Consider the following 14,972-nt stretch of genomic DNA (forward strand, 5'->3'; position numbering starts at 1 on the left):
TCCGCTGTCTGTTTAGAAGCGGCGCGATCATGGCGGAGCGCGGTCAGCTCCCTCCCCCCGCCAAGCGCCTCTGTTGCAGACCCGGCTACGGCGTCGGGTGCAGGCCGGGCCAGCGAGCGGGCGGCGGCGTCGAAGGCGGCCTGGGCGGCGTGGGCGGCGGCGGGTCGCTCTGCATGGCGGGGCCTTCGTCGGCCGCGGTGGCCGCCGCTTCGTCGGCCGCCGCCGCTTTCCCCCCTGCCCTGGCCGCCGCCTATGCCGCGCTGGGGGTGCTGCCGTTGGGCAAGACGCAGAGCCCGGAGTCGCTGCTGGACATCGCGGCGCGGCGGGTGGCGGAGAAGTGGCCGTTCCAGCGGGTGGAGGAGCGCTTTGAGCGCATCCCGGAGCCCGTGCAGCGCCGCATCGTCTACTGGTCCTTCCCCCGCAGCGAGAGGGAGATCTGCATGTACTCCTCCTTCAACACCGGCGCCGCTGCCGAGGACGCCGCCGCCAGCAACCCCGCAGCCGCCGCGCCCGGCGGGGGATCTAACGCCGTCGGGTCCACGGGCACCGCGGGGGGCACCGCCTCGGCCGCGACCGCCGCATCCAACAACAACAGCGGGGGAGGAGGCGCCGGAGGAGGAGGCGGCGGCGGTGGCGGAGGCGGCAGCACCGCGCCCGGCGGCGGAGGAGCAGCGGACGCCGCTGGCGACGAGAACCGGCTGCCCTTCCGCAGGGGCATTGCTCTGCTCGACGGCGGCTGCGTCGACAACGTCCTGCAAGTCGGTGAGTCACTCAGTCGTTGGGGGGCAGGGTGGGGTGGGACCGACGGGGAGGGCGAGGGCTTGTTTCCTCTCTTTTCCACCCCCTTCCTTTCCAGTCACTGGGTTTTGGGTCACGTTCTCTTCTCCTCCCACATTCTCCAAACATGACCCCCCCCCCCGCTTATCCACCTGTGCAGTCATGCCGTCCTTGCTCCCTCCCCGTCTGATACTCCCAAGCTCTTTCTCCCACCGCACCTGCCTCCCCTAGTTAAAGACACATTTTTCTTTTTCTAGACGTTAAACTCCTCCTCCCCGCTCGCCTCTCTAACCTAGCACCCTAAGAGTCTAAGTCCATCCCCGCAGCTTCCTCTCCCTGGCACACATGTCGCTAACCTTCGCTAGCCTTTTCTCTTTCTCTCCTTTTAAGTCTCCTACTGTTAAGCTGTCCTGTTTAATCGTTATTCCGCTTTTGCCTCCAGGCAGTCTCCTCACCCCCGCAGGATTTCCTTGGGCTCCCTCCCCCTAGGAAAAAACATACCCAGGATTATCCCAGAACAGTATAATCCAGCACTAGTAACTCGTCCCCTCCCTCGCTGCCCCCTCTTTCCAGCTTCTGCTGTCTGTGTGATCTAAATACCCTGAAACATAGTAAGAGAGATGCTCCTGTCTGTTTTATTTCTCTTTTCCCTTGTCCTCTCCCCCCCCCCCAACCTCGACCCGAAGCATCAGGGAGTGCGAATGGAAGTGAATCAGCAGAGGGAGCCCCCGGGGAAAGTGCGGGGGGGGGGGAAAGGGAACAGGAATACCTCCTTATCGCTAAACAAAGACATTTCTAGGACAGTGGCAATTGAGAAGGAGATGGAATCTCCCACTGGCTTTGCACAGACTTCTTGGATGCTCATGTGGCCAGTCTGCATGTCCCCATCCTCCTAGATTTTGTTATTGGTGGCACTGGGGGTAGGTCATTGGGTCGTAAAGCTGTCAGATTGCTGATGAAACTGGGACTGAAAGGAGGTCTGTCTGGGGGGGGAGGGAGAGAAGAGAGCTGGCTGCCTGCCTAGGGGGAATGCTGTGCAGGAAGGCAGAACCATCTTCAAATGCTGCCAAATAGCTTCAGGATATAGCAGGGTTTTTCCGTCTCCTTTTCTTGATGGGAGGAAATGCTGATTTTTCTATGAAATAATCCTCTTCTCCCCTGTTTATACTGATCCTGATTCTCTGTGGTGGAGAGTTTCCATTCATTGCATTTAACTCCTCCCTTCTTTGAATCAAAGGGCACTGGAGGTGGTTCTGCTTCACCATTCCATCCATCTCGAGTGGGAGGGTGGCAAGGGATTACTTCTGTCATGAAAGGGGGGGGGTGCTGGGTTTCCATGTCTGGTTTTACCCATTTCTCCTTTCTGGCTCCAAAATCTCTGCTTGGAGAAACAGGCAGATGTGTGGTTTATTTCCTTTTTAAAACTTCCTGCTCAGGGTGAGGTTCTCAGTGGAGCTGAATCTTTTTGTTGCGTTTTTAAAGAGGGTTATGTTTTGGCTGCACATCACCAATGCCTTCAGGAAATTCCCCTTGGAGGGAGGACCTGGCACCTCGCTCATTTTCATGTTTGTGTCCTTTTCAGCGCTCTCTCTGTGTTGGTGTGTTGCTCAATGAAAAGGGGGAACCAAACAAAAGAGTCTCTTTCATTGCTTTTCACTGCCTGCAAAACAGCAAGGATCTGACAAAGGGGAAGGAGATCTGGAGATTTTAAAGCCGCACAGCTTAGTTTTTCATCTGCTCAGTTTTGCTCAGCTTCCTCTCTCAAGAAATTTAAATTCCAGCTGCGAGTTTGGGGTGTGTGTGTTTCTTCACCCTTTGCCTGCTGGCTTTTGAACATGGATGGAGTGTCTTTTTTTCTTTCTTTTTAAAGTGTGCTGAAACCCGCAAAGCTCAACATCATAGTTCCTCCTCCACAAGATCACCTTTTACTGGTGATGTTTAAAGATGTGGACATGTCTAGCAATTCAAATTTTAATGTAGTCATGCCTGTGGACGAGTGTGTGGTGCCATTCTCTTTTCCCTGCAAATGATTTAGCTTTGGGCACTCCTCTAAGTTCTAATTAACATTCCTCAGACTTCTGGATCTGTCTTTTTAGTAAGGGTTTGAGGCATCTCTCTTTTTCCTGGTGGCACCACCAGAGCTGCGTCTCTTCTGGTTTGGCTGGCATTGCCAAGAGCTTGTTTTTGCCTCTGCTTGACTCCACTTGCAAGGGATGAGGAATGACAGGAGTGCACATAGGGAGGGTTTTTTTGGCTGATTACAGTTAAGCTAGGAATTCACTGTGAAAATAAAGCCAAGGGGTGATAAATAAAAGATGCAATCTTCTCCAGGAGACAGACACCCAGCATGGGCTTAGCTTTTGCTTGCTTTCAGCACTTAGAAGAGGCCTCATTGAGAACTCCTGAAGGGAGGGGGGAAAATAACTTGTGCTGCTTCAAAAAGGGGAGGGCCCTTGAGTGATGTTGGCAAAGGTCAATGTGAACAGAGGAAAATATGCATAAATAGAACTTGTGTCCTCTGCTGCTTCTGGAACACTTAAATAAAAATGCAGTAAACGCTTTACACACTGGACACACACTTTCATTTCTTCCTGACATGATCCTTTTGGAAACCATCCAGGCTATTAATGTATGGAAAATTTGCATTTCACAGCAATGTTAAAATGTGACTCTATATGGGGTGTGGTGAGCGACGAGCATAACAGATGCTGAAGTTTTCCAAATCTCAAATATTTTCCTACAGCAAATGTTGGGCTCATTAAGATTTGTGTAAAAAGGATTTTACACAGCGCAGAAACAGCCAGTGAATAAGCCTCTGAGATAGGTAGGACATTGTGAATTGTCCTCCTCCCATGTTGCACTAGATTTTTGTGAATGGATTTGAGATAATTGGCTTTGTGAACTGACTTTATAATGCACGGTTAGCATTTTATGTCCTAGCCTCCTTTGCTTTTGTTGCAAGTTCCCCTGGGGGCTGATTGGTTGAAAGGTGGGGTAAGTATAGCACTGTGCAATGAGTGGCTTTGCGGATTTCAGCAATCATCTTTTTGTAATCTCCAGACTTTACGTCTATAGTGTGCATTTTATCCACACATTTCAAATTCAGTGAAAGCATTCTGAAATGTTGCAAAATGGTATGGTCTGGGCAAGGTATCTATGAATGCCGACTTGCATCCTATTGATAATGAAGAGCTTAGATTTGCTGGCTATGCTTGTGTAAGTCATTCAACCTTTTCCATGATATATCTTCTGAAATCTGTGAATGCACCGTGGTGAATATAGGAAACCGCCTTAATACCATTTTGGAGCATTGATCCGTTTAACTGTATACTGTCTACACAGATGATGTACAGCGTTTCAGGCATATGTCTTTACCCAGCTGTGTACCTGCAGATGCTAGGGATTGAACCTGAATGTTTCATATGCAAAGCCAGGTATTGCTGACCTGTGAGCCCTATTTCTTGTGTAAGCCCGCATATGTTATTCTAAATGTCTGTACAACCTCTGTTTTGGGAAAACCTCATGCCGAAACCATTGGTCATGATGAAATAGTTTTACATGTGTTTGCCACTTCACCCAGTTTCTTAAGAAGTTAGAATTATGTATAACACAGAGAACCTATTACATTTGATTATTACATCAGATTTCACACTCTTAACTCATAAATCTCTTGTAAACTCTTTCTCAAACAATAAATTGTTGCCAAACCTACTACCTCAGAATTTCTCAGAGCTATAAAGACCAGTGCTTTAGACAGTATGCCACCATATAAAGGAAATACACAAATACTATAAAATTCTGCCTCACTTCTTCATGAATATAGGGCAATGAAAGTCATGTCCATATGGGAATACGCTATTACTTACTATTATTAATACAGACACACATCTTTTGTAACCATGGTTGCATATTGTATTATCTGAAAGCAGCAACTGGGGTTGTTGGTTTTTTTTAATCCCTTAGCATTAATTTTCAGGAAGGAAAACACAAATACTCATTTATCAGAAACATGGGTTTGGTAAATAAGCATCCTTCAGTGGGAAAAAATTTGGTTAGTTTCTGTAAAAGAATTACAACAGCAATTTTAAGTGAGCTAACATTCATATTAACTTTTAGTGGTCATACATTAAAGTGCAGGTCTAGTATCAGCAGAATTGTGCAGCTTTGCAGCAATTACAGTTGTTCATAGGGAGAGGAGTGTGACGTTTCTGCTAGTCATATCGAATAATAGGGAATATGCCATTCCCTAGTAAAGATCCAGCCCATGTGGAACATCCATTAATTTACAAATGGAACAAATGGTTGTTTTTCCTTTCTGATCTGTTTCCCATGAATATGAATACTTTGAAATGCATTAATGGATGGGACATCCATCAGGATTTATTTAGAACACCAAGCAGTTATCTGCATTTGTGGACCTTTGAGCAGCTTTACATATGTGTGGGATAGCAGGTCTTAATATTTCTGACGCATTCATGTTTGGTTTTTGTATTTTAATAATCATAATAATAAAATTGTATTTTCAGTGTTTAAGCTCTGCTATCAGTAATTGTTTTCAGACTGCCACTACAATTACATTGTGTCTTACATTTCTATCTTGGCTATTTCAGTTAATGACTATCTACCTTTTGCTCCTCAGCATTTATTTATTTCTGTGCTGGATTTCTTGCTTCTGCAGAACTGTAGGCTATGTCATGTCAGCCCCAGCTGCAGCTCTGCTATTGGAGCCATGCCACAGTTGCATCATGGTTTGCTGGAGCCCTGCATGTTTCTGAAACTGTCAGAATGAAGTGTGGCTGGAGCTTACAGCAGGGCAGGTTCTGCTGCAGCATTTCCCAGGCACATTTCCACTCCCTCCCTGAGCCTTGCCGTTCTCCATGTGTCTCCTGCCTGTGCTCCAAATGCCAGTCCCTACTTTAAAGCCGAGAAAACAACTCAATTTGTTTTTCTCAGGGATTGGCATAAGTATTCTTTCTGCCTGTGTTCTGATCTCAGGGGTGAGGAATAATTCCACTTCCAATAAGACCTTATATAACTCCCCCCCCCCACACATTTGTTATGTTGTCATCATAGTAAATTACTTTCCATGCTTTGGGTTTTATAAGCAAACGCTTCCACTCTGCACATTGCTACACATGTTCCTGAAGTTTATGCTTATAATTTCTAAACTAGTCTGAGTTCAAGTCAGTGAAACCGCGGGTCAGTTTTCACATAAGCCTATGAACTGAGAACTGCATGTTCTGGTTGGCATTAACAGCTGTGGTTGCTACAGTCATATGGAGGGTAGGGTTCAGCAGTGCCACTGCTTGCCTTCTCACACCAAGGTGATGTGGCAGTGATTTTATTGCCTCTCTGTTGTTGCCTAGATATGCAAGCAGTGCTGTAGCAGTGCTACGGTGAGGGCTGAAACAGAGCTCTCTGACTCTACCAGCTGTCAGACTAACTAACAGAAGGCTCATTTACACCTGAGGCTAGTTCTCAAGGTTCCTGTGCAAACCCGCCCTAAATTTTCTTAAATCCCAACACCTAGTCTTAACTGGCTTGTTAATCAGGTTGCTGATTAAGTTTTGTAGCATGTAACTGTTCCTGAACTCTGGCCCAGTTGTGGCATTGGCTGATGATGCTGATATATTCCTATCTGTTGAAAGTCCATCAAGGAACTATTGAAACTAAGATGGGTATATGGTGGGCTGGTACTCGGAGTCAAAATGTAGTTGAAACAAGAACAAGTTAACTTTGCATAAAAGTGAGGAAATAACAATGTTCCGTGCAATTTCAGCTGTCTGCCTGGTGACTGTGCGCACATGGTGCATATTTTTGGCACTAAGTAGCACCTGCATAAAAACCCCACCCTGAACATCGATGAAATCAGCAGACTGCTGATGATGGGTAACCCACTTTACATTGCACAACTTAAAATGCTTCTAGGGGGTGGGCTGGTTAGAATTTCACCTGCCAGTTAATCCAGTTTTCATGCCAAGAACAACTTGGGTGTTGGAGCGATGCAACACTTGTGTTGTGCTGGCACATAGCCGAGGGAAGTGGGTGTACTTGACCCTCTAATTTTCTGGATCTGATTTGGAAGGGGGAAACTTAGCAACTTGAGATGCATATCAAATGGATAGCAATGCTAACCCAATCCATCTTTAGCACAGTAACTGATTTAGAATGCTTATGTGCGACAATAGTTTTTAATTAAATGCAACCAGCATGCAAGTAGCAAAGTTCCCTCCTCTTATTGTTGTTACTACTACAGTTGTTTATATCTTGCCTTTCAGGTTAGAAGTCATTCTAGCCAGATTGCAACTATCGTGATCAATGACTACTAAAAAATGTTCACAATCAGTAGCCTCAATATACAACAAGTCTTCAGGATCTATCCCACAGTGGAGCTGGGTAGTAGGTGCCCCTGTGGCAGGAGAAGTCAGTGTGGCTCTGAATGTCTTCTTCGTCTGCCTCCTTTGCTTTCTTGGGATCTTTCCTGTAAGACAGCTGATGGTGGTTGGTCCTGTGGGTGAAAGGCAGTCCAGATGGAGCAGGCTGTGTTGACTTCTAGGAACTGTAGATACCTTTGACACTAGGGAGTGGCAAAGGTATCTACAGTTCCACACCAGGCATCAGATGTTACAGCTGCTACCCTGAAACTCTGGGACTTGTAGGAAAATAGGGCCAGCCTGGAAAAGAAGCCAAATTGAGCAAATGATTAGTTTCTCACAGAGCAGGGCTTTCTCACCCAGGTTTTGCTGGTGGTGGCAGAAGCAATTGTCCAATCAGTTTCAAAAAAAGATCTTGGCATTTTACAATCTTCCTCTGGCTTTCTGCTATCTTGGTCCTCTAATTTCTGCTTAGCACTTTGCTTCCAAAATTATTCACTTTTCTCATTTCTTGGACCATTTACACTCCTCAAATCCCTGCTCTGGCTTCCTGCTTGCCTTGAAATCCAGTGCAAGTTTCTCAGTGAGCACTTCCAGTGATGCTATCCTGTTCCTTCAAGCGATTCCCTTTGTACCTAGAGTTATCTTCCAGATCTGGTGATGTAATCTTCCACTTCCTTTAAATCCCCTTCCCCAGTTCTCCCCTTCTCTGAAGCCCTTGGCACAGCCTCCAATCTCAGTACCTTAATTATAGCTCTACAAGTAGCTAAGCCCAGCTATGTGGACATAACAGACTAAGGACTACCACCCATGCTCGCTTTGCTCGTTTACAAAAAACTTTAAAATGTCCATACACTGTGTGAAATCTAATGTTTTGTGATCACACTTATTGTCAACCATTCCTACACAGCTGATTTGGTGGGCATGTGGGCAGGCTGTTTGATATCACACATTGCTCCTCCTTTTTTTGGCACTTAATCTTGAATATATCAAGGATCAGACCTTTAACCCTTGGTGGGGATTTGATTTTGTATGGAAATAATTTCCCTTACCTCCCCTTGCTCTTGTGAAATGGGTCCCTGTAGTGTGTAATTGGTTTATAAAAGCCTGTTTACTAAGACTGTACTTCTTGCCTCCTGGTGTTAGGGCTGCAAGCTAAACTGATGTTTTTCCCTAAAAGCAAGATGAATTCACTTTTGAAGAAGCCACAAGTGCAGTATGAATGAACATTAGTTATTTAAATCTATAAAGTATATTAGAGAACCTTGGAATGATACGCATCACCACACCTGGAAAAGGATGGCTTAAGGTTTTTTTTAGAGTATTGCTTCTTGTTGGAAGCAAGCGCATTTGACAGCTTTGAAATTGCTGGAAGTTGTGTATGGGCAATGGCTGAGAAGGTCTGACATTAATTGGAAAGATGCTGTAGAACCTGTCAGTAAGTTTAAATTCTTGCTACTGGAGTTAGCAATGATTGGATACATTGGAAGTTCATTTACTGAATTAATGTGTTGAAGAGCCAGGTGATCTACCTCTTGTCTTGCTTTAACAGCCTGTCTGTTTTTATAAGTCATCTTCTGTTAATTGGTGTCAGATTAATAACGGATTTTATGGAAGACATGGTGGGGGAGATAGCACACAGACCCAGAGCCACATGCATTCTGTTGTACATTCCCTTTTCCTTTGGCCACAATCTCCTTTTGTTTCAGTGATCCTAGAGATAGATAATGTCAGGTTTTCTTGGATCCATGTTAAAACAGCTGGGTTTTAAACATTAGATAATGTTTCTTGCACTTATGCAGTGCTTGCTGGTGTGTCATAAGGGTAGCTTATTGCTATTTTTTGTAGTGTCCTGCCCAGTAGGATTATTAGATTCTTAAATACTTAACTGCTACATGGTTCAGTTTATACTGAATGAAGCTGGGTCACAAGACCTTGGACTGGTTATACATGTAGCTTGTCTTGCTATTTGTTGAAACAGGTTCCAACCACAGCATCTTCCCCTGGGATGGAGATTTGATCAGTGGCATTTACTCCCTTCCCTATGGATTGGTGGCTTTGGGGCTTCAGGCTCTGGCAGAATAGGTCCTTATAGGTTAACTAACCTTTAATTAGTTAAAAAAGAACACAGCTTCTGTTAGTCCCTTTTTTTTTTTTTTAAATATTTTTATTTTTCCATATAAACACAATACAACAAACATAAACATACAAAAACAAAAACAAAACAAAAAACATGTATCATTTCATATCCTAATTTCATATCCTATCTTCCCCGACTTCCTCATGCCTCCCCTTTCTGTATTCCAAATTCTTATCGATTGTTCAGCAAATCTTCCCTTATTTTAATTTACATTTAGACTATTCTTCCTTATTTTCCTTGTCTTAACCATTTCTAATAGTAACCATTTACTTTCCAGTCCAACATCATTCTAACTTTCATTAACTTTGTGATATTTCTTTAAATAGTCCTTGAATTTTTTCCATTCTTCTTGCGCTGCTTCTCTTCCCTGGTTTCGGATTCTGCTCATCATTTCTGCCAAGCCCATATAGTCTATCACCTCAGCTTCTGTTAGTCCCTTAACCCAACTTCATGCTGAGCTAAACTGTTCCTCTTTTCTTATTCTGTAGAGCTTTTTACTGTAAGTATACTGGTTGCATTGCCTACAATCTCTGCGGGCCAGAGAACTTGTTAACAGCAGTAGCCCTTTCCTTGATCTAAGATAATTGCTTGAAACTTTCCCTCCCCCTTAATGTAGCCTTTGTTTTGAAAGATGGTTATCTGTCCTTGAGGCCAATTTTCTGAAGGACTACAAATTGTTGTGGCTTTCTCAGAAGGCCCTGACAATATCAGGTTCACCAGGGATCTAGGAATAACATGCTGGAGCTGGAGATGCAAACAGTATCTATTCCAACCTGACTCAAGAGTTTCAAATGCTCCGTCATAGCTTTTCCACTGCTTGCACTTTAGGGAAAGGCAGCAATGGTGTCAGTGTGCTACATTATAAACGTACTGGGCAACATATCTGTATTGTCTATAAATATTTCTTCCTGGGAAACACCCCTGCCACCCGGAAATGCCATTGACGCTGCAGCATGGCTTAGGTGAATGATTACTTAGGAAATGTAAGTGTTTCACCATTTGTTGTCAGCAGAAGCCCTTCCCCCAAGAGGCAAGGTCTTGTTCCTGGCCAAGTCTCTGGAATGAAGCACGAGTTCAAAGGGAAACCTCTTGCTCCTCTCTCCAGCGCTAAGCTTGGAATGCAGGCATCAGAAAACAACAGAAGTGGAGTCTGGGCAGATGTCCATCCTTCTTTTGCCCTGCTGGATACTTGCAGGATCAAGGCAGGCCCCAATTGTCTCCACCTGCTCTCTGTAGCTTGGAGCTCAAAATGGGAAGGAGGGACTTCTTATGGGCTTTGCAGTTGTGCTCAGCATGTACACACCATCCAGCCAATTTTTGTGCACTAGTAAAACACCCCATCACTTTTTCATAGGCAGATGGCCAGGGAAAGGTCAAGAAAATGTCAGTATGTTGGCACAAACCATATAATGTTGTTTGGGGACATTCCTTTAACAGAGGACAGCTTTCTTGTAGGTTTTTTTTTTTTAAACTGGACTAGAAAAATCCCTCAAATGCCGTTAACATTAGTTTTGGTTTCTATGGAAGCCGCCCAGAGTGGCTGGGGAAACCCAGCCAGATGGGCGGGGTACAAATAATAAATTATTATTATTATTATTTATTTATTTATTTATTTATTTATTTATTTATTTATTTATTTTCAGTTGTAAGACATTTTTCTGAGACAGTTTATAATATTTTCCCAACATTTTTATTTTTTTATTTTAAAAAGATGTTTGTACTTTCAATTGCAAACAATAAAAACTCATAGCTTACTACATTGACTGTGACTGGTCAGGTGTTTTTTTTCCCCCTTTCATAACCTAGATAAACACAATTTTTTATCTTCAAAAGAAATAAAAACTATGCGGCATGGGGTTTATATTTAACTTACAGTATTTTCAGTTAATTCACTTGATAATGTGTTGCAGAAGGAGTTTTTGCAATCTTTCATATTCAGTATTTGGTTACTTCTTGGTTTATGCTTTTGTAAATGTTAGAGATCTGGGTACATCAGCATGTTTCTGCTTGTTCTGTGAATTCTTAACTATTTGGATGTTGCACTGAGGTTAAGCACTATCTGATTGCTTTCGCCCTTTCCGTTGGCAGTAGATAGTGCCCTGATTTGGTCAGAGTGGTTTAGGAGTGTGGCAAACTTATCTTGGTATGCTCTGACGTTGGAAATGTCAGAGTTCTGAAAGAAGTGTCCAAGCTCAAACTATCCAAAGTTGAATGATTCAGTCTTCTGGAATTGATTTCTGAATAGGATATTTTAACAATTTAACCCTTGATATTACACATGACACAATCCAATCAAATTGGGCACTTTAAAGTCCCATTGCTCTCAATGTGAGGGTCAGGCACATGCTTAAATCTGCCCATTTATTATTAGCAAGAGTTAAATACTTAACTTTGGCTGGACGGTGCCCAGAGAGAACACTGTCCATATGGTGTGTGGGTGTATAACTGTACTCAGATCTGCCATGTGGATGTTTCTGTCACTTGCTTTTAGCTATTGCAGTAGGTGGTTTTTAACCATGAAACAACACCTTTCTGAATTGGTATCAGTACATTGTTAACGGTTTTCTGCTGTCGGTTCATGGTGACTAGAAGAATGCAGATAGAAAAGGCTGTGCAAAAATGCAAGTTATTAGACTTTCAGCAGTTGGCATCTTTGCTGTTCAGGTGTTGTTTATCTGGAAGCAAACAAACCCACCGATCCCACAACAGATTCTTGTTGTGTCTTAGGCTGAAAACTCTCCATTATTCAGTTTCTTGTAGAAAAATTGTTCTAACCTATATTGCCTATGAAATGTTGTTTTTACCAAGAAAAATGGTTACCTTCTGCTAACAAACCAAAGATGCTATGAAATGATTTCTCCTGCATTAATGCATAGCTAGGCAATGTGCTGTAAATCCTGAAAGAGACACTGGTCCAGTTTGCATGTACCATTAAGCCAAACCATATCTGCAAGTGAGAGAGTACATTGGTTGCCAGAGCAAAGATTATGGTTGCTGCCCTCCTCTCTGTGTCCTGCTGCATTACATCCAAACCCAGGTTCATAGAATCCTAGAACTGTAGAGCTGGGACGTACCACCAGGGTCATCTAGTCCAACTCTTCAGTGCAGGAATCTTTTGCCCAACGTGGGACCCAAATCCACGACCCTGAGGTTAAAAGTCTCATGCTCTACTGACTGAGCATGTTAGTTTGCTTTTGACCACTTGTGACCAAGTGAAGATGCTTGGGCGCCAGGATGGCACCTGACATCACTATCTGGAAGTGCATGCCTAGATATCATTGGATCTGGACTGTATTCACACATTAATGCCCTGTCCTGTAGAATTTTATCAGTTGTATTTTATCTCCACAAGCAGAATGAATTTCTGGAAGCAAAATGCTTTTTCTGTGTAGCCTGAGCAGGAACAGTCACCATTAAGAAAAAGAGGCCGGAATACGCCAATATATATGTGGACTTTCCCTGGATCAAGTGACTTTTTTTTCTGAACTAGCCAGATGATTAACTGAGAATCAGTCACAGTCCACAGTTTGAAAAATAAGAATATAGAGCTGTCTTGCCCCCAAATGGCAACTAGACATTCCGTTTTGGTCTAAGGAGCCATTTATATGTATCTGAATTTCTAACACTGAGCCAAAGGGTTGTAGGATTGGGCTAGCCAGTGGTGTCCAAACTGTTTTCAAAGAGGGCCAGATTTGATGAACCAGAGCGCCAACCAAAGTTGTTGACCTTTTTAAAGGATTTTTAACCCCAGGAAATAAACTGCCACAGGGGTCAGATTAAACCGACCAGCGGGCCAGATTAGGCCCCCAAAACGGACTTTGGACATGCCTGGGCTAGGCTCTTTGCAACTTAACACACATTGCTCATATGCCAAGGCCTGGCTGAGAGGAGGAGGTAATGTTCATAATGCAAGTTCACGAACACAGACTTAAAGAGCCCTCAGTGTTCTCACAAAGCTAGTAGCCAGTGTGGTGTAGTGGTTAAGAGCGGTGGACTCGTAATCTGGGGAACTGGGTTCATGTCTCCGCTCCTCCACATGCAGCTGCTGGGTGACCTTGGGCTAGTCACACTTCTCTGAAGTCTCTCAGCCCCACTCACCTCACAGAGTGTTTGTTGTGGGGGAGGAGGGGAAAGGAGAATGTTAGCCGCTTTGAGACTCCTTCGGGTAGTGATAAAGCGGGATATCAAATCCAAATCCAAACTCTTCTTCCTGATGTCTGTACTTTGTTGCTTTCTGAATGCTCAAGCTCCCCCCCACCTCCCAAATCTCTCTCAGACTCCAGTTTGGAATTTTTGCTGGCTGCTGCACTGTGGATAATTTCAGGTCTGACTCATTTTATTGAACACTTTAAATTGTTGCTCTTCCCCCATGATAACAGTGGAGTTTCTTGAACAAAATGTGTTTCTCACTTGAGTCAGCATGAAAGGATTTTCTATTAAACCAGTCAGCTGTTTACTTGAGAGCAGCTGACAAAATTTCCTAGTTTTAGGCTCAAAGGGTAAAATGAGCTGGTCCTTTAGGCAGGTTTGGATAAATTCCAGGCTTCTAGAAACTTGAGCCTAGTGTCTGGGGACTGGAAACATGTTTCTTTCCTCTTCTTCTCTCCCCCTACCCTCAAAGCTTTGCTTTCTCTATAGAGCAAAGGTCTGGTCTGTAAAGAGAACTGGTGGTCTGCTGAATAATTATAGCAGAGTAATACGGGAAAATAGATAGCTATTTCAGTATAGTGATGCTAAAGTGTTAAGAACAGCGCAAATGAACTTTAACTTGGAGCTGGCTGACTAAAGAGGCTGGCAGGTCAGTTTCAATTACAACGGTGGTAATTAATGTATTCATGACTGGCTGAACAAGGGACTCTTACAGCTTAGATATGGGATAACCAATGTATTGCCATCTGGAAACCAGTGTTAGAAACTCAGAGATATAAACTAGGTGCCAGGTGGCACCTTAAACCTAGGTTATGGTTGCCACAATGGAATGTCTATTCATCAGGGGGTTGGACTGGATGACACTCAGGGTCCCTTTCAGTGCTACAATTCTACGATTCTATGTTCTCAACTACATTGTTTGACTGTAGCTTGCTCTTACAATGATTCAGTTGTCTCAGTATGCAAGAAGGAGAAACATACACAGTGGAAATGGCATTAACTATGGGCTACAACAGAGGTTTTTAAACTGGTCTGTGAGTTCCATGTGGGTGGCTTGTGGAAAGGCTGTGGCACAGTCAAATCTATTTGTACACAGCCCTGCACTTACTTTCCTTGATGTGATGATGCGCAGCAAGGGGTCCATAATTCACACAGCAGTGCAGAAGCACAAGATGTGAATCTTGTGCTCCACATGAGTTAGCTGGCTCAATGGAGACGTCATTCACGAACCTGGCACCCAGACATCTCCGTGTAGTCGCAGTTGGACCCTCGCCAGCAGCAAAATGCACCTGGCATTGGGAATTTCAAACACTGCTAGAAACCGTTTGGCTTCAACTCCCATCTACCTCAGCCGGTGTGGCAAGTGGTTAGGGTTGATGGGGACTGTAGCCCAGCAATTTCTGCAAGGCACCGTGTTGGGTACTTCAATGTGCTGTTACTTCTTTGCAGATGTGCAAATTCCGTATGCCTCTAAACCATTTGAGGTCCTGTGTGACAGTCTCTTCATCATTCTCTGCAGGCTGTGACGCTGA

General features: G+C 44.1%; 1 protein-coding gene across 5 annotated transcripts in view; it reads left to right on the plus strand.

The window, feature by feature from the left end:
* Positions 1-14: 14 nt before the first annotated feature.
* Positions 15-14,972, plus strand: part of ZSWIM6 (zinc finger SWIM-type containing 6) — a gene marked incomplete at its 5' end in the record, with an annotated part of 95,766 nt that continues 80,808 nt past the window's right edge. For 2 of the 5 annotated variants that reach the window (XM_083576017.1, XM_083576018.1), the window contains 2 exons: positions 30-555; positions 640-762. In XM_083576017.1, coding sequence (XP_083432143.1) covers positions 30-555; positions 640-762 — 649 coding nt within the window. Of the gene's footprint in view, positions 763-14,972 lie in introns of all 5 variants that reach the window. The other 3 variants (XM_083576019.1, XM_083576015.1, XM_083576016.1) reach the window with 3 other exon arrangements.

The sequence above is a fragment of the Podarcis filfolensis genome (genome assembly GCF_964270895.1).
Source record: "Podarcis filfolensis genome assembly, chromosome: 11".
NCBI classification, from domain to species: domain Eukaryota; kingdom Metazoa; phylum Chordata; class Lepidosauria; order Squamata; family Lacertidae; genus Podarcis; species Podarcis filfolensis.